The sequence below is a fragment of the Musca vetustissima genome, unplaced genomic scaffold (assembly GCF_032173495.1).
Source record: "Musca vetustissima isolate MV318-11 ecotype Yass unplaced genomic scaffold, APGP_CSIRO_Mvet_v1 utg1823, whole genome shotgun sequence".
Taxonomy (NCBI): domain Eukaryota; kingdom Metazoa; phylum Arthropoda; class Insecta; order Diptera; family Muscidae; genus Musca; species Musca vetustissima.
The window spans coordinates 28,981-53,897 of NW_026875056.1; the positions used below are offsets into that span (position 1 = coordinate 28,981).

Sequence of the window (24,917 nt, forward strand, 5' to 3'; positions counted from 1 at the left end):
AATTCTAAATATATGTTAATTTTCTAAGACCAATTGGATTGTCATTGACTTGAAAAAACTATTGTATATGAAAATAAATTTATATTTTCATTAGAGTTTAATTATATAAGAAGCCGAAAAGTGAGAGTAATTATTATTTTCTCACACTTTCCATAAAATCATGATTTATTATTTTGAAAAAATAATTTATGTTATGTGAAGCAATTTGCATGGTATGTATAGGTTGTGAAAATTTTCTCAAATAAAACACAGTAAGACATGGTAAAGTAAAGATTAAGCGGTTCCATTGTATGGAGCCTGTTTAATTTAGATTTGTATAAAAATAACACTTTTTATTGACCACTGTTGTGATCTTCAATTATTAGTTAAAATGTATGCGCTACGGTTTATTCCAACCTTGGGTTAGCGCTTTTGACGTTTTAACTAATAATTGTCACTTGTTTTTGCCGCCTCCTTTAAGCATCAAGGGGTATCAATCTGTCAGTCGGACAGACAACCATCTTGTGTTTTTAATTCTTTTACTTTCCTGCACACTGCTCTACGTACACCCCTCCCCTACGGTCCATTGCTCGACGCATTCGGCGTACCGACTCCCATTGGCGGAGCCCCTCTGAGCTAAACATTTGGTCCAATCGAACCGGATTCATCAGCCCATTACTTGGATACATTCATCTTAAAAAAATATACAGTCCACAATTTGTTAAAGGTACGTATAGTGCAGTGTATATAAGTGAGCCCGCGGAAGTAAATTGTCGCGACCATAACAAAACACTCGGTTTCGTTCAAAGGTCGTTTTGCAACGTCATAAAACCCCCTCTTGTTGTTTTTCCCGCCAATCGTGGCTTCTAATTTGGATGCTTGCATTCGGCAGCATCATAATCAAAACAAAAATCGAAAATTCCATAATCGCAAAATTCGTTGCTTTTCTTTGTTTGGTTGGTTTCATAAAACAACAAAACACTTGATATTTCGTTTCGTCGATTCTCCCTTCAAACATTGTTGTTGTTGAAAAGTTACATTCCTACTTTTGCTTTTCTGCATAAAGCAAAATATACAATATTATTTCGTTTTGTTTGTCATCAATAATATTGCATATTGTTGTTGTTACATTTATTTCTTTTCTCGTTGTAACAACAGAACATCTTGTTTGTTTGTCGTAAACAACAACAACACTGTTTGACCGTCCACCTACATCACTTCTAGCGTTGTTGTTATTCTCTGATCAGCACTTGTTGTTTGTGCTTTGTTAGATCAGTGAACTAACATAACAAACGAAAGAAGAATATTTTTGTTATTCTTCTTTCTGTTACGTCCGCATAGGTCGAGTACTCACCTTACGTTGGTTATTTAGTTGGTAGGAATACTTTTTGTTTATTCCTTTTTCTATCGTGTCCGTTTAGGTTGAGTAGCTACACTACCTTGGTCGGTATTATTGGATAGCTAGCTTGTTTGTAATAGGTGTGTTGCAAAATAAATATTTAATGAAAATACGATCGTGTATTTTATTGTTGTGTTACTTTTTAAAGTTTGCAAATTTGTATACCCTACATCCCGACATATCGGCACACTAAATAAATTAAAATAAAGTTGCTATTTAATTGATTTTTGCATATTTTTCGGATATTTTGGTGCTTCTTCTTTTAAATATGACCTTCGTTTCTAACATTTCTTCCGCTTGTGATATCGTTCACAATATGCAATTGCCCCCATTAGATATTGATGTTTTCGATGGGGATTTATCTGCTTGGCCATCCTTTCGGGATTTGTTTTGCGCCATTTTTATAAAGAATACTAGGTTGACCGATGTGGAACGTATGTTCTATTTGTTGCATAAGACAACTGGAGAAGCTAGGGAAATAGTTTCGCAATTTCCACTTACCAATCACGGTTTCGCTCTCGCATGGAAAGCTCTAAACCACGAATACGAAAATGTTCGAATTTTCGTAAATCGCCAATTGTCGTCGCTGTTCAATACCCCATTTCTCCACAAAGAAACTATCTCTGGCTTGAAAGAGATTCGACGCGGCATTAACAGCTGCATATCGTCAATGTTGACATACAATGTGCCAACGGATCAATGGGATCCAATACTCGTATTCGTTTGTCAACAAAGGTTGCCTAAAATAACTCTGGCTCTATGGGAAGGAAGTGTCAAAAATAAATCTGCCCTTTCATCGTGGAAAGATTTAGATACCTTTCTTTCAGAAAGGATAAACACGCTCGTGTGTTTAGAAAATTTCGTGGATACATCCATTACTGTGGATAAATCGAAATCAAATGCAACTAGGAAGTTTGTTTCAAAACAGTCGTCTCCACCTTCAATTCGAAAATCTTGTTCTCTATTTCGCGAGAAACCCCATAACCTACATATTTGTCAAAAATTCAAAGAATTATCCCCCGCAAATAGATTTGCATACGTAAAGCGCCAAGATCGGTGTATAAATTGTTTAGTAAAGGGGCATAAACTAGTAAATTGTACTAGTAAGACTAATTGTTCGAAATGTGGTCAACGTCACCACACTTTATTACATCGCGAGTCTACGAAACCGAATAATTCGATTTCGGTTGTACCTCCAGCGGCTTCGTCAAGCTCGACAAAATCGTTGTCAGCATCAGCCCCAGTTTTTCGTCCTTCGAAACATATATCCTCCAAATTGGTTGATGTACAAAATCAAAAATTGGATTTTATTTCTTCAAAATCGTTGTATAAAATGTCGAAGAAGAATTTAATCAAATATATTAATACAAATTTATTGGAAAATGTTGCAAAGCGACCTTCAGAAAAAGACGGTATCGCGACAAATGCTGATGCGTCCTATTTGGCTCAGCCCCCGAATATCGTTTCTGGTAAATAATAGCTCGATTGAAGTCCGAATCTGTAACTGCAGATTCATTTGCGACTTCATACTATTAAATGTCGTGCATTAATAAAAAAGTCGATTGAAGCCCGAATCTGTAACTGCAGGTTCATTTGCGGCTTATAATAAACTATTACGTAAATATTGCTTAAGTAAGGTCCGAATCTGTTACTGCAGATTCATCTGCGGCCTTATATTAACAATTATCGTTGTAGCGAAGATGGATCCCGAATCTGTTACTGCAGATTTATCTGCGGATCCACTCCCAATTTTGTTCGAATTAAAATGCTCACGCTGCACTATACATATATGGTACCTATTACTTAAAATTATATCCTCGAATTGTACCTATCTTACCATATTATTATTTGTATTGTTTTAAAACATATCTTGATGTTTCAAGGGGGCCGGAATGTTTAATTTAGATTTGTATAAAAATAACACTTTTTATTGACCACTGTTGTGATCTTCAATTATTAGTTAAAATGTATGCGCTACGGTTTATTCCAACCTTGGGTTAGCGCTTTTGACGTTTTAACTAATAATTGTCACTTGTTTTTGCCGCCTCCTTTAAGCATCAAGGGGTATCAATCTGTCAGTCGGACAGACAACCACGCAATATCGTTTGCACACAGGCATATCGTTGCCAAAGGTAATATCGTTTACCACCAAACAACCAAATAAACCACTGAATTTTATTATTAAGAAACCTCTTGTGTTTTTAATTCTTTTACTTTCCTGCACACTGCTCTACGTACACCCCTCCCCTACGGTCCATTGCTCGACGCATTCGGCGTACCGACTCCCATTGGCGGAGCCCCTCTGAGCTAAACAGTGGATTTAAAAAAAATATTTTTTGGAAGCTACAGATGATGTGGATTCACACAAGGCGTAGATTTTTTTAAAGATATTTTTAGGGACATACAAAAGGCGTGGAAATTGTAAAAAAATATTTCTGGGAACCTACGGAAAACGCGGATTGAAAACATATTTTTGGGGGCCTACAGAAGGCGTAGATTTTTGAAAACATATTTTTAGGGACCTATAGAAGCACAGTGGCAGAGAATTGCCCACTCCCTACAAACTACAACAAAAACAGGAGTCAGAATAAAGTCCGAAAATTCTACCATGGGGTAAAACACCAAACCGAAGGCTTTGGTGCAGGCACATCCTCCTGTAGAGATGAAAAAGGAAACCTGGTGACAGATACAGACCGCGTGCTGAGTATCTGGAAGGAGCATTTTGAAAAACTTCTGGTATCAAATAGTAGCGGTGAAGAGGATACCCCAGAACCAATAATAGATGACGGTATAGCGTGTATACCACCTAGCCAAGATGATGTCGTAATAGCAAATATTCGGCTGAAGAGCCGATGGATTACCAGCCGAACTATTCAAGACTGGTGGTCAGATGCTGGTAAGAAGAATGCACTAGCTGATTAGTACAATTTGTCTAGAGGAAAGCATGCCCAATGATTGGAACCTCAGCATCCTGTGTCCCGTGCACAAAAAAGGAGACAAGACGATTTGTGCCAACTATAGAGGAATAAATCTCCTTCCCATAGCATATAAAGTGCTATCTAGTGTGCTGTGTGAACGATTGAAGCCAATGGTCAACGACATTATTGGACCATACCAATGTGGCTTCAGACCTGGCAAATCCACCATTGACCAGATTTTCACTCTGCGCCAAATTCTGGAAAAGTCTACGAAAAACACATGGACACATTCCACCTATTTGTCGACTATAAAGCCGCATTCGACAGCCTTATCCGTTCAGAGGTGTATAAAGCCATGTCTGCGTTTGGCATTCCTGCAAAATTTATTCGGCTATGCAGGATAACATTAACAGGCACAAGATGAGCAGTTAAAGTCGGAAAGGACCTCTCGGAGCCCTTTAATACCGAACGAGGATTTAGACAAGGTGACAGTTTGTCGCCTACTTCGGCACTATGGTGTTACTGCGGTCACTAGTTCAGGAGCCAGCTACAGGGCGGTTCCATCCCAGACACCAATAGCCCTAGGGGACAAACAATTAAATTTTTGTTTCAACAAACATGAATCAAACTTTTTAACATCCTGCTGGAAAAGGTCATACGAGAAGCAAAAGTGAACAGAAATGGTACTCTGTACACCAAACAACACCAGTTACTCGCCTACACCGATGACATCGGCATAATGGGTCGAACATTGAGAGCGGTAACAGCCACCTTTGAACAAATTGAGAAGGAGTCTGCCAAAGTGGGTCTGGCTGTAAACGGCGAGAAGACCAAGCTGATGGTATCAATTCGCAAGACGTCCAGTAGACTCGAACCAACTGTGGTACTTGAAAACTACAGCTTCGAGGTAGTCAAAGATTTTATATCCCTTAATACCGCCATAAATAAAACAAATGACATCAGTTTTGAAATTGGGAGAAGGATAGTGATGGCCAACCGATGCTACTATGGTCTGAGCAAACAACTCAAAAGCAAGGCTACCTCCCGCCAGACCAAACTCACACTCTACAAGACGATGATACTACCCGTGCTGTTATATGGATCTGAAGCATGGGTACTTGCGCTAGCAGATGAGGCAGCTCTTGGAGTGTTTGTGAGAAAAATTCTCCGAAAAATCTATGTGCCGATCTACGTTGACGGTGAATATCGCCGCCATGAGTTGTACCAGCTATTCTCGGACATCGACATTGTTAGACGTATATGGGCTGCAGCGACTACATTGGCTAGGTCATGGCATGTGAGAATGGATAAAGATGTCCCAGCCCAGAAGGCATATAAAAGCGAACCAGCTGATGGTTCATGCAGAAGGGAAAGGCCACGAATACGATGGAAAGATCGATCAAGTCGAAGACAACATTGCCGGAAATGGTCTTTCAAATTGGAAAATCTGCGCAAAAGACCGACGCGCCTGGAAATCTTTTCTAAGCTCGGCTTATGGAACAAAAGTTCTGTCACAAGCCAGCTATGTAAGTAAGTAAGATTTTTTTGAAAAATATTTTTTGAAGTCCCAACAAGGCGTGGATTTTTTAAAAAATATTTTTTGAAGTCCCAACAAGGCGTGGATTTTTAAAAAATCTTTTTTATTTTAACCTATATTTTTTCATTTTTTTTTTAATAAATAATTTTCAAATCAAAGTCCACACACATAGCTAGAATACCATGAAATAACGCCCACCCAATGACTTTGACATTACTTTTTGGTTGTTGTTGCTGTTCTCATTTTGATTCACACAATGAAATCAAAATCTAAGACAAATAAAAAAACAGAATCCGAAAACACGATGAACATCATCATTCTCGTTTTCATTTTGGTTGATTGACATATTTTTTATTTGTTGTTATTATTTTGGCAACAAAAAATTAAAAAAAAAAATACAAAAAAATTCCTTTACAGAATTTTTTTTCGCACGCCGCATTTTTTTCACTATAATTTTCCACGAAATGTAGTCGTCAGACGATGAAGACGACTTTCTTTCGCATTGTCAAAAAAGCGAAACCAAACAATTTTCCGCTGTCATGAAATATTTCCTTCTTAATCAGTCCCTCCTCGCCCTTTCAACGTCTTCACAACAAATAAATCGCCTACAAATGCTTTGCCAAAAGTTTATCACGAGAAATTCTTGATGTCGACTGAGGCAGACATGAACATGATTTGTTTCTGTACCAAAAAATACTTTTTTTGAGAAACTACTTATAAATTTCGTTTTCTAGTGCTGCCGAAATTTTAATTGAAATTCTTGGAATTGAAAATCAACATTTTTGAAAGTGATTTAATTAAATTTCGAGGAAATAAAATTTTTTAAACATATTAGGATTTTTTAAAAAATATTTTTTGAAGTCAACATAAGGCGTAGATTTAAAAAAAATATTTTTTTAAGTTAACATAAGACGTGGATTTAAAAAAAATTGAAGTCCTAGAAAAAGCGTGAATTTTTAAAAAAAAATATTTTTTGAACTTTCACAAGGCGTTTATTTTTTAAAAATATTTTTTTCAAGTCAACATAAAGCGTGGTCCTTCACAAGGCGTGGATTAAAAAAAAAAGTATTTTTTGAAGTCAACATAAGGCGTGGTCCTTTACAAGGCGTGGATTTTTTAAAAATATTTTTTTCAAGTCAACATAAAGCGTGGTCCCTTCACAAGGCGTGGATTTAAAAAAAAAAGTATTTTTTGAAGTCAACATAAGGCGTGGTCCGTCATTCACAAGGCGTGGATTTTTTAAAAAATATTTTTTTGAAGTCAACATAAGGCGTGGTCCGTCCTTCACAAGGCGTGGATTTTTTAAAAAATATTTTTTTGAAGTCAACATAAGACGTGGTCCGTCCTTCACAAGGCGTGGATTTTTTAAAAAATATTTTTTTTGAAGTCAACATAAGGCGTGGTCCTTCACAAGGCGTGGCTTTTTAAAAAAATATTTTTTTCAAGTCAACATAAGGCGTGGTCCTTCACAAGGCGTGGATTTTTTAAAAAAATATTTTTTTCAAGTCAACATAAGGCGTGGTCCGTCCATCACAAGGCGTGGATTTTTTAAAAAATATTTTTTTGAAGTCAACATAAGGCGTGGTCCGTCCTTCACAAGGCGTGGATTTTTTAAAAAATATTTTTTTGAAGTCAACATAAGGCGTGGTCCGTCCTTCACAAGGCGTGGATTTTTTAAAAAATATTTTTTCAAGTCAACATAAGGCGTGGTCCGTTCTTCACAAGGCGTGGATTTTTTAAAAAATATTTTTTCAAGTCAACATAAGGCGTGGTCCGTTCTTCACAAGGCGTGGATTTTTTAAAAAATATTTTTTCAAGTCAACATAAGGCGTGGTCCGTTCTTCACAAGGCGTGGATTTTTTAAAAAATATTTTTTCAAGTCAACATAAGTCGTGGATTTTTTAAAAAAAAATATTATTTTGATAAGGCGTGGTCCTTCACAAGGCTTGGATTTTTTAAAAAAATATTTTTTGATAAGGCGTGGATTTTTTTAAAAAAAAATTTTTTGATAAGGCGGGTTCCTTCACAAGGCTTGGATTTTTTAAAAAAAATATTTTTTGATAAGGCGTGGATTTTTTAAAAAAAAAATTTTGATAAGGCGTGGTCCTTCACAAGGCTTGGATTTTTTAAAAAAATATTGTTTGATAAGGCATGATCCTTCACAAGGCGTGGATTTTTTAAAAAATTATTTTTGTGGTCCTTCACAAGGCGTGGATTTTTTAAAAAATTATTTTTGTGGTCCTTCACAAGGCGTGGATTTTTTAAAAAATTATTTTTGTGGTCCTTCACAAGGCGTGGATTTTTTAAAAAATTATTTTTGTGGTTCTTCACAAGGCGTGGATTTTTTAAAAAATTATTTTTGTGGTCCTTCACAAGGCGTGGATTTTTTAAAAAATTATTTTTGTGGTCCTTCACAAGGCGTGGATTTTTTAAAAAATTATTTTTGTGGTTCTTCACAAGGCGTGGATTTTTTAAAAAAATTATTTTTGTGGTCCTTCACAAGGCGTGGATTTTTTAAAAAATTATTTTTGTGGTCCTTCACAAGGCGTGATTTTTTTTTAAAAATTATTTTTGTGGTCCTTCACAAGGCGTGGATTTTTTAAAAAATTATTTTTGTGGTCCTTCACAAGGCGTGATTTTTTTTTAAAAATTATTTTTGTGGTCCTTCACAAGGCGTGGATTTTTTAAAAAATTATTTTTGTGGTCCTTCCTTGAAGCATGGGTACTTACGCAAGCAGATGAGGCAGCTTTTGTAGTGTTTGAGAGAAAGTTTCTCCGAATGATCTATGAGCCGATCTGCGTTGACGGTGAATATCGCCGTCGAATGAACCATGAATTGTACCATTTGTTCTCGGACATCGACATTGGATTTTTAAAAAAATATATTTTTGTGGTCCTTCACAAGGCGTGGATTTAAAAAAAATATTTTTGTGGTCCTTCACCAGGCTTGGATTTCTTTAAATAAAAATATTTTTTGCCCTTCACAAGGCTTGGATTTTTAAAAAAAATATTTTTGTGGTCCTTCGCAGGGCTTGGATTTTTTTAAAAAATAATTTTTTATCGTCCTTTACAAGGCTTGAATTTAAAAAAAAAATATTTTTAATTTTTGAGGATAATGTTTTCATTATTTTTGTTTTTTCAAATTAATAATTATTTTTTCCTCTTCCCTCTCTCTCTCTCTCTCTTTCCAGAATCCACCGTAAATTCACGCAGTAAATCTACCCTGGAAAATGCTCGCGAAAAACTAAGAGGTAAGTTTATCACTTTGCCTTCATTTCTTTATAAATCCTTTTACGAAGGATTTCCAAAGGACTTATGTACAAAATTAGGAAACCCTTTCAATAATTTCATTTCATAAAATCGACAACATTTTCCTTTTGCAAAATTTCCATGTAAAAACCCATAAACATCTCAATAGAAATTTTCGCTCAAACTCAAAATTTAATTTTTATTATCCTTGGTGGCCAGAAAAAAAAGGATTTCCTTGTTTTAGTTAATCCACTTGTCTTCAATTAACTAAAACGCAGATTTTCATAAAACTAAAATGGACAGACCGACTAACGTTCTAGAGTGTCATCTCCTCGTTTATCTTTACCAGAGACTACCTGTCGTCCTGTTTTGCTTGTTAATTGACTTGGTTCTGGGAAATACCCTCAGCGCCAGGATGCGCTGATGCCAGAGTCAGGTAGTTTTGAGTGGCGGAGAAAGCGCCAGATTTGCCACAGCTTGGCTTTAATTACCATGACGTTAGTCCATCACAAATACAAATGACCTTTGCGAGTATGTGTGTGTGTGTGCGTTATGTAATTGTTGTTGCTGTGGTCCTAGAGGTTGTTGACTAAAGGTGTATTATGAAATATTATGACACCTCCACGGCTAGGGGATTTAAATTAAAATTGCAAAAACAAAAATGACAAGACAAGTGGTTGTAAATATTGAAGTTGTGAAAATAGACAACATTTTTTACACTTCAAAGGCATTGTCGAATGTAAAAATGTAATTAGGAGAGCAGGTGAAAAGAAAAAAAGGCAAAAGAAATGTGGAACATAATTTTGGGAAGAGACAAAAGGTGTTCGGGAAAATATTTTCTTGAAAAAATATTCTTTAAAAAATCCACGCCTTGTATATCCCATGAAAAAATATTCTTTAACACGGTCAGTGCAAATCGAATGATATATAGCGACATTGGTGCCCATTTAACTTAAATCGGACGAAAATATATATGAGAACTATATCTAAATCTGAACCGATTTCCATTAAACTTAGAACACATCATTCTGGACCTTATCCAGAACCCTATGCCAAATTTTGTGCAAATCGAAAGACATATGACGTCTTTGGTGCCCCATTTACCTTAAATCAGACGAAAAAATATATGAGAGCTATATCTAAATCTGAACCGATTTTCATGAAACTTAGCACACTTCATTCTAGATGTAATTCAGTATACCCTATGCCAAATTTCGTGCAAATCGAAAAAATATAGGGACTTTTGTGCACCATTAACTTTAAATCGGACGAAACTATATATGGGAGCTATATCTAAATCTGAACCGATTTTCATGAAACTTAGCACACTTCATTCTAGATATAATTCAGCACCATATGCCAAATTTCGTGCAAATCGAACGACATATAGGGACTTTGGTGCCCCATTTACCTTAAGTCGGACGAAAATATATGGGAGCTATATCTAAATCTGAACCGATTTTAACGAAACTTAGAACACATCATTCATGACCTAATTCATTACCCTCTGCCAAATTTCGTGCAAATCGAGAGATATATAGGGTCTTTGATGCACCAATTACCTTAAATCGGATGAAAATATATATGAGAGCTATATCTAAATCTGAATCGATTTTCACGAAACTTAACACACATAATTCTGGACCTAATTCAGAACCCTATGCCAAATTTAGTGCAAATCGAATGATATATAGAGACATTGGTGTCTCATTTACCTTAAATCGGACGAAAATATATATGGGAACTATAACTAAATCCGAACCGATTTTCAAGAAACTTAGCACACTTCATTGTAGATATAATTCAGTAACCTATACCAAATTTCGAGTAAATCTAAAGACATATAGGGACTTTGGTGCCCCATTTACCTTAAATCGGACGAAAATATATATAGGAGCTATATCTAAATCTGAACCGATTTTCACGAAACTTAGAACACATCATTGTTGACCTAATTTATTACCCTCTGCCAAATTTCGTGCAAATCGGAAGACATATAGGGACATTGGTGCCCCATTTACCTTATATCTATATATGACCCGATTTTCTTCAATTTCAATGGGGATCGTCCTTGGGCCAAATAAGTGACTTGCGCCAAATTTCATCCAAATCGGATCATAAATGCGACCTATATTTTGTTTACAATTTAACATCTACAGACGAACAGACGCCTTATATAGGCCTTAAAAAAATATTCTTTAAAAAATTCACGCCTTGTATAGGCCTTGAAAAATATTCTTTAAACAATCCACGCCTTGTTTGGGCCTTGAAAAAATATTCTTTAAAAAATCCACGCCTTGTATAGAGCATTGAAGAAATATTCTTTAAAGATTCCACGCCTTGTATAGGCCTTGAAAAAATATTCTTTAAAAAATTTACGCCTTGTATAGGCCTTGAAAAAATATTCTTTAAAAAATTTACGCCTTGTATAGGCCTTGAAAAAATATTCTTTAAAAAATCCACGCCTTGTATAGGCCTTGAAAAAATATTCTTTAAAAAATCTACGCCTTATGTAGGCCTTGAAAAATATTCTTTAAAAAATCTACGCCTTATATAGGCCTTAGAAAAATATTCTTAAAAAAATCTACGCCTTATATAGGCCTTAGAAAAATATTCTTAAAAAAATCTACGCCTTATATAGGCCTCGAAAAAATATTCTTTAAAAAATCCAGCCTAGGTTAGGACCCTGAATAATATTTTTAAAAAATCCACGCCTTCTTTAGGACCCTGAAAAAATATTTTTTAGATTCAATTCAAAGAAAGTACAAAAAAAAACAAAAGAAAAAATCTTCCCACCCAAATAAAAAAAATAACAACAAGAACAATCATGCAAACATTTTTCAATGGTTTATCAAACTCTAAATAAAGAAATTGTCATAAAAAATTGTTTTTATCTTTTGTTGCTGTTGTTGTTGCTACTATTTTGGTCATTGGCATTCAGCGCCAGCTAGCATTCACCTGCCAGCAGGCGAACCATCCGACCAGCCATTTAGTTCGTGTATTTAAAACGTCATTTTATATTTAGAGTAGCAAATATTTGCCAACATTTTTTTTTTTGTTTCGGTTATTTAAATTTATTTGCCATTGCCAGTTTTATTCGCGTTTCATTTCATTTCTTTTCGTCATTTCTGTTTAGAAATATTTGCAAAGAAATCTGCTTTTGGCACCGAATAGAATGGGTTTTTTTGTTGGTATTTCTTATCTGCTCGTTTTGAAATTAGCACAAATCGGGAGGAGAAAGAGGGAGAACCATTTCTAATAGTTCCGAAAAATATAAAAAATCGTTATCGCTATTCTCCTCTGTTCTCTTGGGGGATTGAACCACAAATGTACCATGATAAGAGCCAATCGGAAAATCAATATCCAATCAATCATTAACACATAATGCAAATTAGGGCTCGACAAGGTTTGGATTAAAAAAAAATATTTTTTGAGGTATACACAAGGCGTGGATTTTTTTTAAAAAATATTTCGCTTCGGCCTTGCACACATTTCATATACCAACTGTCCGGCTTTGTAACATCATCGAACACGTCAATTATTCCGACGACCCTAAATGTCATATTGACATACAATATTTGTCCTATTAATTAATTAGAGAATTTCAAATGACAATATTTGAAATTCTAGTGACTTGAAGAGGTCGGCTGTTAAGTTTCTCACTCGTCAAAACTACGCCCAGAATTTTTCCACACAAAATAACCGACAGGTTAATATCGATTTTTTCCAGCAACATTTATTTCCCCCGTTAAGGAAAATAAAATGTCAATTTGAAAGGTCATAAATAAATTTCGATATTGAAAAAAAATCATACCTTTATAAAAATGATACTAATTTTCTAGATAGGATTTGGAATTTCAATATCATGGAGGCATTTTTTATTATTCTGGTTATAAGATAAAAAATAAACTTTGATTTTTGCTAACTGATAAAAAATATAAACTTTTATTATCAAGAAATAATTTTTTTTCACAAAGTGATAAACTCTTATCTTGGCCATCGCGTGGCAAAAAATTAGATTAAAATATAGAATCCACGCCTTGGGTGGATTCCAAAAAAATCCACGCCTTGTGTGGATTCCAAAAAATCCACGCCTTGTGTGTAAAAAAATCAACGCAAGCCTTGAAAAAATATTTTTTTTTAAAATCCAAGCCTTGAAAAAATATTTTTTTTAAAAATCCAAGCCTTGAAAAAATATTTTTTTATAAAAAAATCCAAGCCTTGAAAAAATATTTTTTAAAAATCCACGCCTTGGAAAAATATTTTTTTAAAAAATCCAAGCCTTGAAAAAATATTTTTTTTAAAAATCCAAGCCTTGAAAAAATATATTTTTTAAAAATCCAAGCCTTGAAAAAATATTTTTTTTAAAAAAATCCAAGCCTTGAAAAAATATTTTTTTTTTAAATCCTCGCCTTGAAAAAAATATTTTTTTTTTAAAATCCATAAAAAATAAACTATGATTTTTGCTAACTGATAAAAAATATAAACTTTTATTATCAAGAAATAATTTTTTTTCACAAAGTGATAAACTCTTATCTTGGCCATCGCGTGGCAAAAAATTAGATTAAAATATAGAATCCACGCCTTGGGTGGATTCCAAAAAAATCCACGCCTTGTGTGGATTCCAAAAAATCCACGCCTTGTGTGTAAAAAAATCAACGCAAGCCTTGAAAAAATATTTTTTTTTAAAAATCCAAGCCTTGAAAAAATATTTTTTTTAAAAATCCAAGCCTTGAAAAAATATTTTTTTTATAAAAAAATCCAAGCCTTGAAAAAATATTTTTTAAAAATCCACGCCTTGGAAAAATATTTTTTTAAAAAATCCAAGCCTTGAAAAAATATTTTTTTTAAAAATCCAAGCCTTGAAAAAATATATTTTTTAAAAATCCAAGCCTTGAAAAAATATTTTTTTTAAAAAAATCCAAGCCTTGAAAAAATATTTTTTTTTTAAATCCTCGCCTTGAAAAAAATATTTTTTTTTTAAAATCCACGCCTTGAAAAAATATTTTTTTTTAAAATCCACGCCTTGAAAAAATATTTTTTTAAACAAACCACGCCCTGAAAAAATATTTTTTTTAAATCCACGCCTCGAAAATATTTTTTTTTAAATCCACGCATTAAAAAAATATTTTTTTAAAAATCCACGCCTTGAAAAAATATTTTTTTAAAAATCCACGCCTTGAAAAAATATTTTTTTAAAAATCCACGCCTTGAAAAATATTTTTTTAAAAATCCACGCCTTGAAAAATATTTTTTTAAAAAATCCAAGGCTTGAAAAAGTATGTTTTTAAAAAATCCAGGCCTTGGAAAAATATTTTTTAAAAAAATCCACGCCTTAAAGAACATTTTTTAAAAATCCACGCCTTAAAGACAAATATTTTTTAAAAAATCCACGCCTTGTGATAGTCCTTTAAAAAAATATTTTTAAAAATCCACGCCTTATTTATTTAAAAAATCCACGCCTTAAAAAATATTTTTAAAAATCCACGCCTTTTTTTTTTTTAATTCACGCCTTATTTTTTAGAAATGTATCCACGCCTTAAAAAATATTTTTAAAAATCCACGCCTTAAAAAATATTTTTAAAAATCCACGTCTTTTTTTTTAAAAAAATCCACGCCTTAAAAAATATTTTTAAAAAATCCAAGCCTTAAAAAATATTTTTTTTTAATCCACTCCTTGAAAAAATATTTTTTTTTTAAATCCACTCCTTGAAAATTTTTTTTAAAAAATCCACTCCTTGAAAATTTTTTTTAAAAAATCCACTCCTTGAAAATTTTTTTAAAAAATCCACTCCTTAATAAAATCTTTTTTTAAAAAATCCACGCCTTGGTTTAATTGGTCCCAAAAATTTTTTTTAAAAAATCCACGCCTTGAAAAAATATTTTTAAAAAAAAACCAAGCCTTGAAAAAATATTTTTTTTAAAAAATCCAAGCCTTGAAAAAATATTTTTTTTTTAAATCTACGCCTTGAAAAAATATTTAAAAAAAAAACCAAGCCTTGAAAAAATATTTTTTTTAAAAAATCCAAGCCTTGAAAAAATATTTTTTTTAAAAAATCCAAGCCTTGAAAAAATATATTTTTTTTTTAAATCCAATCCTTGAAAAATATTTTTTTTTAAATCCAATCCTTGAAAAATATTTTTTTTTTTTAAAAAATCCACGCCTTGAAAAAATATTTTTTTTTAAAAAAATCCACGCCTTGAAAAAATATTTTTTTTTTAAAAAATCCACGCCTTGAAAAAATATTTTTTTAAAAAATCCACGCCTTGAAAAAATATTTTTTTTAAAAAATCCACGCCTTGAAAAAATATTTTTTTAAAAAATCCACGCCATAAAAAAATACCTACTTACTTAGCTGGCTTGTGGCAGAACTTTCTTTCCATAAGTCGAGCTTAGAAAAGATTACCAGGCGCATCGGTCTTTTGCGCAGTTTTTCCAATTTGAAAGACCCTTTTCGGCAAAGTTGTCTTCAACTTGATCTTTCTATCGTATTCGTGGCCTTCCCCTTCTGCGTGAACCATAAGCTTTTATATGCCTACTGGGCAGGGGCATCTTCATCCGTTCTGACAACATGACCTAGCCAACGTAGTCGCTGCAGCTCAATGCGTCCAACAATGTCGATGTCCGAGAATAGCTGGTACAACTGATGGTTCATTCGACGGCGATATTCACCGTCAACGCAGATCGGCCCATAGATTTTTCGGAGAATTTTTCGCTCAAACACTCCAATGACTGTCTCATCTGCCCATGCTTCAGATCCATATAACAGCACGGGTAGTATCATCGTCTTGTAGAGTGTGAGTTTGGTCTGGCGGGAGATGACCTTGCTTTTGAGTTTATTTACTCAGACCATAGTAGCATCTTTTGGCCATCACTATCCTTCTCCGAATTTTAAAACTGATGTCATTCGTTTTATTTATGGCGGTACCAAGGTATATAAAATATTTGACTACTTCGAAGCTGTAGTTTTCAAGTTTCACAGTTCGTCCGAGTCTACTGGACGTCTTGCGCTTTGATACCATCAGCTTGGTCTTCTCATCGTTTACTGCCAGACTCAATTTGGCAGACTCCTTCTCAATTTGTTCAAAGTTGGCTGTTACCGTTCTCAATGTTCGATCCATTATGTCGATGTCATCAGCGTAACATGTGTTGTTTGGTGTACAGAGTGCCACCTCTGTTCACTTTTGCCTCTCGTATGACCTTTTCCAGCAGGATGTTAAAAATGTTGATTCATGTTTGTTGAAACAAAGAATTTAATTGTTCGTCACCTGGGGCTATTGGTGTCTGGGATGGAACCGCCCTGTAATTGGTGCCTGAGCTAGTGGCCACAGTAACAGCATAGTGCCGAAGTAGGCGACAAACCATCACCTTGTCTGAATCCTTGTTCGGTATTAAAGGGCTCCGAGTGGTCCTTTCCGATTTTAACTGCTGTTCTTTTGCCTGTTAAAGTTATCCTGCATAGCCGAATTCATTTTGCGGGAATGCCAAACATAGACATGGCTTTATACACCTCTCAACGGATAGAGCTGTTGAATGCGGCTTTATAGTCGACAAATAGGTGGAATGTGTCGATGTGTTTTTCGTGTTTTTTTTTTTTTTTTTTTTTTTGGCAGGTCTGAAGCCACATTGATATGGTCCAATAATGTCATTGACCATTGGCTTCAGTCGTTCACACAGTACGCTGGATAGCACTTTATATGCGATGGGAAGGAGTCTTATCCCTCTATAGTTGGCACATATCGTCTTGTCTCTTTTTTTGTGCACGGGACACAGGATACTGACGTTCCAATCATTGGGCATGCATTCTTCTAGCCAAATTGTACTAATCAGCTGGTACATGCTCCTTACCAGCATCTGATCACCAGTCTTGAATTGTTCGGCTTGTAACCCATCGGCATCTACTGCTTTATTATTCTTCAACTGATTGATTGCTATTCTGACTTCATCTTGGCTAGGTGGTATACACTCTATACCGACATCTATTATTGGTTCTGGGGTATCCTCTTCGCCGCTACTATTTGATACCAGAAATTTTTCAAAATGCTCCTTCCAGATCCTCAGGACGCTGTCTGTAGCTGTCACCAGATTTCCTTCTTTACTCTACAGGAGGATGAGCCTGCATCAAAGCCTTCGGTTTGATGTTTTACCCGTTGGTAGAATTTTCAGACTCCATTCTGACTCCTGTACATCTCGATTTGCTCACGCTCACGTTTTTCTTGCTCTTTCTTCTTTTTTCTGAAAATACGTTTCTCCTCTCTCCTTTTCTTCCGATAGTTCTCCATCGCATTACGTGTTGCTACTGTCCGAAGGATTGCCCTATACGCTGCATTTTTCATATCAGTAGCATTACGGCACTCCTGACCTTACCATGGGTTTCCTGGTGGTGATCTTCGGTACCCAAGTGTTGCTGCAGTTTGTAGGGAGTGGGCAATTCTCTGTCATTATGCTTCTATATTATTATCGGGACCAGGGGTGCTATCGTCAAGCAGTTGGGTAAGTTGGGCGGAGTAGGCTTCTGGTATCTGTTGTGTTTGCTTCTTTTCGACGTCAAATTTCCGTGTTACATTAGATCGCACCTTTCCTGCTACATTAAGACGGGGGCGTACCTTGGCTGCCACAAGGTAATGGTCCGAATCAATATTCGCTCCCCGGATCGATCGGACGTCTAAAACACTGGATGAATGCCATCCGTCTATCATAATATGATCGATTTGATTTCTCGTTGTTCGATCGGGAGAAATCCAAGTGGCCCTGTGTATATCGAGATGCTTGAATCTGTTGCTTCTAACTACCATGATTTTTGCTGCCGCGAAGTCTATCAATCTCATGCCGTTGTCTGACGTTTCTTCATGGTGGCTGAATTTTCCACGATGGGGCCAAAGATATTTTCTCTTCCGATTTTTGCATTAAAATCTCCTAGCAGAAATTTAATGTTATGGTCAGGGCTTCTAGGCGCTCATAAAAAAGTCTTTGGTCTGTTCATCTTTGTCTTCCGTCAGAGCATGGGTGCAAATGAGACTGATGTAGAAGAACTTCGCTTTTATACGGATTATAGCAATTCGCTCATCTACTGGAGTGAATCTGGAGACTAGGTCTTTTATTCTCCTGTTAACCATAAATCCGCAGCCAAATGCATGTCTCGTTTCATGGCAGCTATAATACTGGGCGTAATCATCTGATTTACTTACGCATATCCTGTAAAGCAATAATATCGACTTTGCACTTCTTGAGTACATCCGCCAAAGCGAACACTGCGCTTGGTCTGTACAACGTGCTCACATTCCAAGTGCAGATTCGCAGATCGAGGTCCTTTATACGTTTGCGGGGGTCGTCAAGATTAGAGTGGGTTGGGTTTTATTTTTCTTTGCTTTTTCATAGTAGGTTGGATTTTCCGAGAGTGGCCATCTAACCCGACGCCTCAACCCATTTTTTTATTGTTCTTATGGGTGAACTCTTGACACATATTATCTCACTATTTCATCGGGTGATGAAAATAGCTACCTCGGGTGACACCGCGGGGAGGTCAGTGTCCACAATTGAGATGAAAGTGGGACCAAGATAAGCCTGGACTTCGCCATGTTAAAGGCAATCAGAGCTGTTGCTTGGCATCTAGAATCCCCTACGGCACCTTCAAAAAAAAAATTGTTAAATCCACGCCTTGGGTAGACCCAATAAAAAATGTTCTTGTTGTGCAAAAAGAAAACATCACAGGAAGTCCAGCCGACAATGATCTTGAAAGGCATCCAGTTGGGGCAGCTGGTGTTAGAGGCCGGCTAACACCATACTGGAGCCATTGCCATCTTCCATGTTCTGCAAATGTTCAACAAAACGAAGAACACACAAGTCCAACTTGACAACAGCAAACGTATGGTCACGAATCGACAGAAGAAAAAATCCAACAACAACAATTACAAAAAAAATAGCTACAGAAGCCCCGGCGACTGGATAACGTAACGACAACGACGCATACCTCAAACGCCGACAAAGTGACGACATTCCATGTGAAATAGAAGGCAAGGCGGCGCACACTCATACACAGACTCCCCACACACCATTGAAACGGTCATTTCAAAGGTAACCTAGAGATCGGTTAGAAAACCTAGCATAAGCTCGGGCTAGGCTGCTCCAACACAAGTCCAAATACCAACAACCAATGTGGCCGACTAGATCTCCGGCCAACAACGTAATGGTCGTTCCCCAAAGCAACGACGAAGACAAGACAGCTGTATCATCTTGCAGAACCACTTTGTTACCGGTTACCTCCAACCACCTCCCTTCCAGCTAACACTTCGTGAGCCGACCAAGTTCCGCATGGCTTTCCAGGTCTTTCTCTGCAACATTTGCAAGTCATTGATGATTGTCATGACCATTTGTTTTTGTTTTCTTCTTTTTCTTCGGTTGGTTCACCTGAACTGTATCGCTTTTTTTCCCGTGGCTCATCGTCATCAGCTTGCTCTGCCTGCGGTGCTCTTGTACCCGCTTCAGCCGCCAGCTTTCTTCAGTGTTTTGTTAGGTGTTTTTTTTTCTGTTTGTTTATTTTATTAGCAATAGTTTACCTTTTTTTGCCTCTTTCGCTTTGGCTGAAGATCATGAATCAATCGTCGAAACCTGTTTTTCCGCTTCTCGACTGAATCACAGATCGGTGGAGGCCAATAGCAACTAAGAAAAAAAGGCAGTAGCTCTGGGCACCACCACCACAGCTATAACTCCCCCAAAAATAAAACATCATTTAACTTCATTAATAATGCGGATCATGATCATCGTCGTCGTCACCGATATGAATAACGCTGAGGAAAAGAAGGCGCGTGTGCCAAAACGGTAAACGAGGGGAGGTATGCGGATTTTGGGGAAATTAAAAAAAATGGGATAGAGAGGGGTCTCTATATATCTTTGGATTTGCACGAAATTTGACACAGCGTATTGAATTAAGTCTGGAATGATGTGTACTAAGTTTCGTGGAAATCGGTTCAGATGTAGATAAAGCTCCCATATATTTTTTCGTCCGATTTAATGTAAATTGTGAACCAAAGTCCCCTCATATCTTTCGATTCGTTCGAAATTTGGCATAGCGTACTGAATTAGGCCTAGAATGAGGTACGTGAAGTTTCGTGAAAATCGGATCAGATTTAGATATAGCTCCCATATATATTTTCGTCCGATTTTATGTAAATGGAGCACCAAAGTCCCTACATATCTTTCGATTTGCCCGAAATTTGGCACAGCGTGTTGAATTAAGCCCAGAATGATGTGTGTTAAGTTTCGTGATAGATTTAGATATAGCTCCCATATATAATTTCGTCCGATTTAAGATAAATGGTGCACCAAAGTCCCTATATATTTTCCGATTTGGACGAAATTTTGCACAGCGTATTAAATTAGGCCTAGAATGACGTACGTGAAGTTTCGTGAAAATCGGATCAGATTTAGATATAGCTCCCATATATAATTTCGTCCGATTTAAGATAAATGGTGCACCAAAGTCCCTATATATTTTCCGATTTGGACGAAATTTTGCACAGCGTATTAAATTAGGCCTAGAATAACGTACGTGAAGTTTCTTGAAAATCGGATCAGATTTAGATATAGCTTCCATATATATTTTCGTCCGATTTAAGGTAAATGGTGCACCGAAGAACCTAAATATATTCCGATTTGCACGGAATTTGGCATAGCGTACTGAATTAGGCCTAGAATGACGTACGTAAAGTTTCGTGAAATTCGGATCAGATTTAAATATAGCTCCCATATATATTTTCGTCCGATTTAAGGTAAATGGTGGGCCAAAGTCCCTATATATCTTTCGATTTGCATGAAATTTGGCACAGCGTACTGAATTAGGCCTAGAATGGCGTATGTGAAAAACGAATCAGTTTTAGATATATCTAACATGACATCGGTTCAGTTCTAGATATAGCTCCCATATATAATTTCGTCCGATTTAAGGTAAATGGTGCACGAAAGTCCCTACATATCTTTCGATTTGCACGAAATTCCGCACAGCGTATAGAATTAAGTTTAGAATGATGTGTGCTAAGTTTCGTGAATATCGGTTCCGTTTTAGATATAGCTACCATATATATTTTCATCCGATTCAAGGTAAATGGTGCGCCAAAGTACCTAAATATCTTTCGATTTGTTTGAAATTTGCCATAGAACTAGGCCTAGAATGACGTACGTTAAGTTTCGCGGAAATCGGTTCAGATTTAGATATATCTCCCATATATATTTTCGTCCGATTTAAGGTAAATGGTACACCAAAGTCCCTATATATCTTTCGATTTGCACGGAATTTTGCACAGCGTACTGAATTAGGTCTAGAATGATGTATGTTAAGTTTCGTGAAAATCGGTCTAAATTTAGATATAGGTCCCATATATATTTTGTCAGATTTAATGTAAATGATGAACAAAAGCCTCTATATATCTTGCGATTTGCACGAAATTTTGTATAGAGCACTGAATTAAGTCAAGAATGATGTGCGCTTAGTTTCGTGTAAATCGGTTCAGATTTAGATATAGCTCCAACATATAATTTCGTCCGATTTAAGGTAAATGGTGCCCCAAAAGTCCCTTCTTTCGAAAAGGCGACGTCTGTTAGGAGACTATGTAGAATATACCCAAAGCGGTGAAAGGTGACATATAGTCGGCCCAATCTGTCTTTACTACTTTCCTCACGAAAACTAATTGCTTGGTTTTTGTATTAGCAAATGATTCTAATTTTCGTGAATATGTTTGCTATTTATTTTGTCTGAAAATTATTTGATGTTGTTGTTGTTCTTTTTTTCCTAAACCCCCTTCTTTTTGTTGGCAACTCTCTATTTTCGTTTAATTATTTGGCAAATGTTGGCGTTTTGAAATTTATCTATTAAAAGAATATAATTGAAAAAAACTGGCTGGTCAACCAGCCAGCGGGACAGCACCAGCAGCAGCTACTATTCCGTATTACGTATAACGTTTGTCATTTGTTTTCAGTTTTTATAGCACAATTATTTATAGAGCAACCAACGACAACAAACGCCGACATTTTTTTTTATTTTTTCTATTTTTTATTTCGGTTGAGACATTAGATAAAAAAGAAAGAAATGTGCAAATTCCATTGTAAATAAAAATAAACTGATTTCAGTTGCTATTTTTTCAAATTGTTTGCCAAGCGAGACGTAGTACGACGACAAAGCGAAATTACTAAGCGAAATTCTTTGAAGATGAACTAAATTTAATTTATTGCAGGATGAAACGTCGACAGAGATAAACAAGATAATGGGGATGTGGTGATAAGAAGGCCAGAACGTTTGGAAAAACTTTCTTCAGGGACTTACGATTTTTGTCTATAGAAAAAAATTAACTCAGGGACCTGAGGATTTTTTTTCTATAGAAAAAAGTCACCTCAGGGACCTGAGGAATTTTTTTCTATAGAAAAAAGTCACCTCAGGGACCTGAGGAATTTTTTTCTATAGAAAAAAGTCACCTCAGGGACCTGAGGAATTTTTTTTCTATAAAAAAAGTCACCTCAGGGACCTGAGGAATTTTTTTCTATAGAAAAAAGTCACCTCAGGGACCTGAGGAATTTTTTTCTACAGAAAAAAGTTACCTCAGGGACCTGAGGAATTTTTTTTTATAGAAAAAAGTCACCTCAGGGACCTGAGGAATTTTTTTCTATAGAAAAAAGTCACCTCAGGGACCTGAGGAATTTTTTTCTATAGAAAAAAGTCACCTCAGGGACCTGAGGAATTTTTTTCTATAGAAAAAAGTCACCTCAGGGACCTGAGGAATTTTTTTCTATAGAAAAAAGTCACCTCAGGGACCTGAGGAATTTTTTTCTATAGAAAAAAGTCACCTCAGGGACCTGAGGAATTTTTTTCTATAGAAAAAAATTCACCTCAGGGACCTGAGGAATTTTTTTTCTATGGAAAAAATTCACCTCAGGGGCTTGAGGAATTTTTTTCTATAGAAAAAATTCACATCAGAGACTTGAAGAATCTTTTTCTATAGAAAAAAATTCACCTCAGGGACCTGAGGAATTTTTTTTCTTTAGAAAAAGTCACCTCCTGACGTAATTTTTTCTATAGAAAAGCCAGTCCTCAGGGGTCTCCAGAATTTTTTCTATACAAAAAATAGTCCTCTGGGACCTTTGGATTTTTTAAAGAAAAAAGGCATCATAGGGACCTGAGGTATTTTTTATAGAAAAAAATTAGATCAGAGACCTGAGAAGTTTTTGTTTTTTTTTTTTTAAAGAAAAAAAGTGTCCTCATGATCTTGAGGATTTTTTCTTATATTATATTTTAGCATATGGTGGTGTGCTAATGACCCATTATTTTTGTTTAGCCTTGGCAATCTGAAAATACATTTTCTCCCACGCCATTAAATTCTCCCCTGACCTTGGGAATTTTTGTCAAATTAGAAAAGAAAAACATTGCTATCTCTACATGTGGAAATATTTAGGAGACATTAAACGAAAAGAAAAAAATATTTGGACAATTGGAATTTTGAATGTTCCATCATCATCATACGTTACCTATCTACCTGGCCTTTGTGATAGGGAAACCCTATGCTCAACAAAATTGCCCATAACAAAACTCGAAGAGGCATTCCCTAACTCACACACCAACACATGGTCGAGAAAAACAAGAGCGACAGACGAACAGAAACAACAACAACAACCAGAACAAGAACGAGTAATGTCCGCCGCCAATCTTTGAAAATATCAATGGGATTGAACCGCGAGTTGGAGACAAGGCGTCGATGATCGGCCAAAACAAGAAAACAAACCGAACAACCAGCAACCAACCGTTCAACCATCAAACTGAACATTAAATCATTACAAGAAAAGTGGACAGAAAGACATACATAGATACGTATGTTTATATATATGTGTGTGTGTTTGCCTGATTGTGCCATACAGATGCGAAATAAACCGATCAACAAGCAATTGATCCAATACCGACGGACGGACGATCAACCAACAGTAGAAAAACTTAATCAGCTTCATACATGTTTGGGTTGCTAAATGGCAGCCACAGACACACAACACACACACAGCCCTGGCATAGCATGGGTGCTAAGAGTAACGAACAAAACAAACGATCCCAAATACGAACCTCATCATGTTCGCTTGAATGTTTATTTGTTTTGTGATCGATCTCAAGCAATTTGGTCTGTTGTGTTTTTGTTTTGTTCTCCACACTGTTCGAATTATGGCGCTCTAGTCGTTTATTGTTTATTTGTCATCGTTGTTGCTGTTGTTGGTATTGATTATGGCTGTTGTGTGTGTGTTAAGTGTTCGTCGGTGTGTTGGTGGCGACTTAAGTCTGAACGATCTTTTACTAAAAGACCATAAAAAAACTGATTTTGTATTCGTTTGGGGTTTTTGTTGTTGTTCTTGTGGCAGTTGCTCTTTTGTTGGTTGTTCGTACATCTGTCTATCAGTGCCGCCGCACAATCGTGACATACAACCTCACATACTTGGGACTGCTTGGCTGCTGGCTCTTTCTTGGAGGAGAATGTTGTGTGTTTAAGAAACTGATTTACAAGTTTTTGCTTTTCTTGCTGAGGTCGTTGTTTTCGTTGTTGTTGTTGTTGTGATGATGAAAAAGTCGCCACAAAGGCGAGATTCCCTCAATTGAAAACAATAACACCACAACACAGCCGAGCAGACTTGTTATACTTTTGTTGTTGTTGTTACTGCTGCCTTTTTTATTACGAATTTATTTTTATACAGCAAGTGCTCTATTTTATTGTTGTTGTTGTTATTGTCTTTTCCTTCTTAGTTTATCATGATAGCTATTTAGTTTGTCTTTGGGGTCGTACTGATGATCCCCCTAACAGTGGGATATGGAAG

At 35.8% G+C, this 24,917-nt stretch overlaps 1 protein-coding gene across 1 annotated transcript in view; it reads left to right on the top strand.

The window, feature by feature from the left end:
* The first annotated feature begins 3,343 nt into the window (after window positions 1-3,343).
* The window catches only part of LOC133337572 (uncharacterized), a 78,325-nt gene continuing 56,751 nt past the window's right edge, over window positions 3,344-24,917 (top strand). Inside the window, exons 1-2 of the mRNA XM_061545788.1 lie at window positions 3,344-3,374; window positions 9,025-9,084. Of these exons, the coding sequence (XP_061401772.1) occupies window positions 3,344-3,374; window positions 9,025-9,084 (91 nt within the window). The remainder of the gene's footprint in view (window positions 3,375-9,024; window positions 9,085-24,917) is intronic.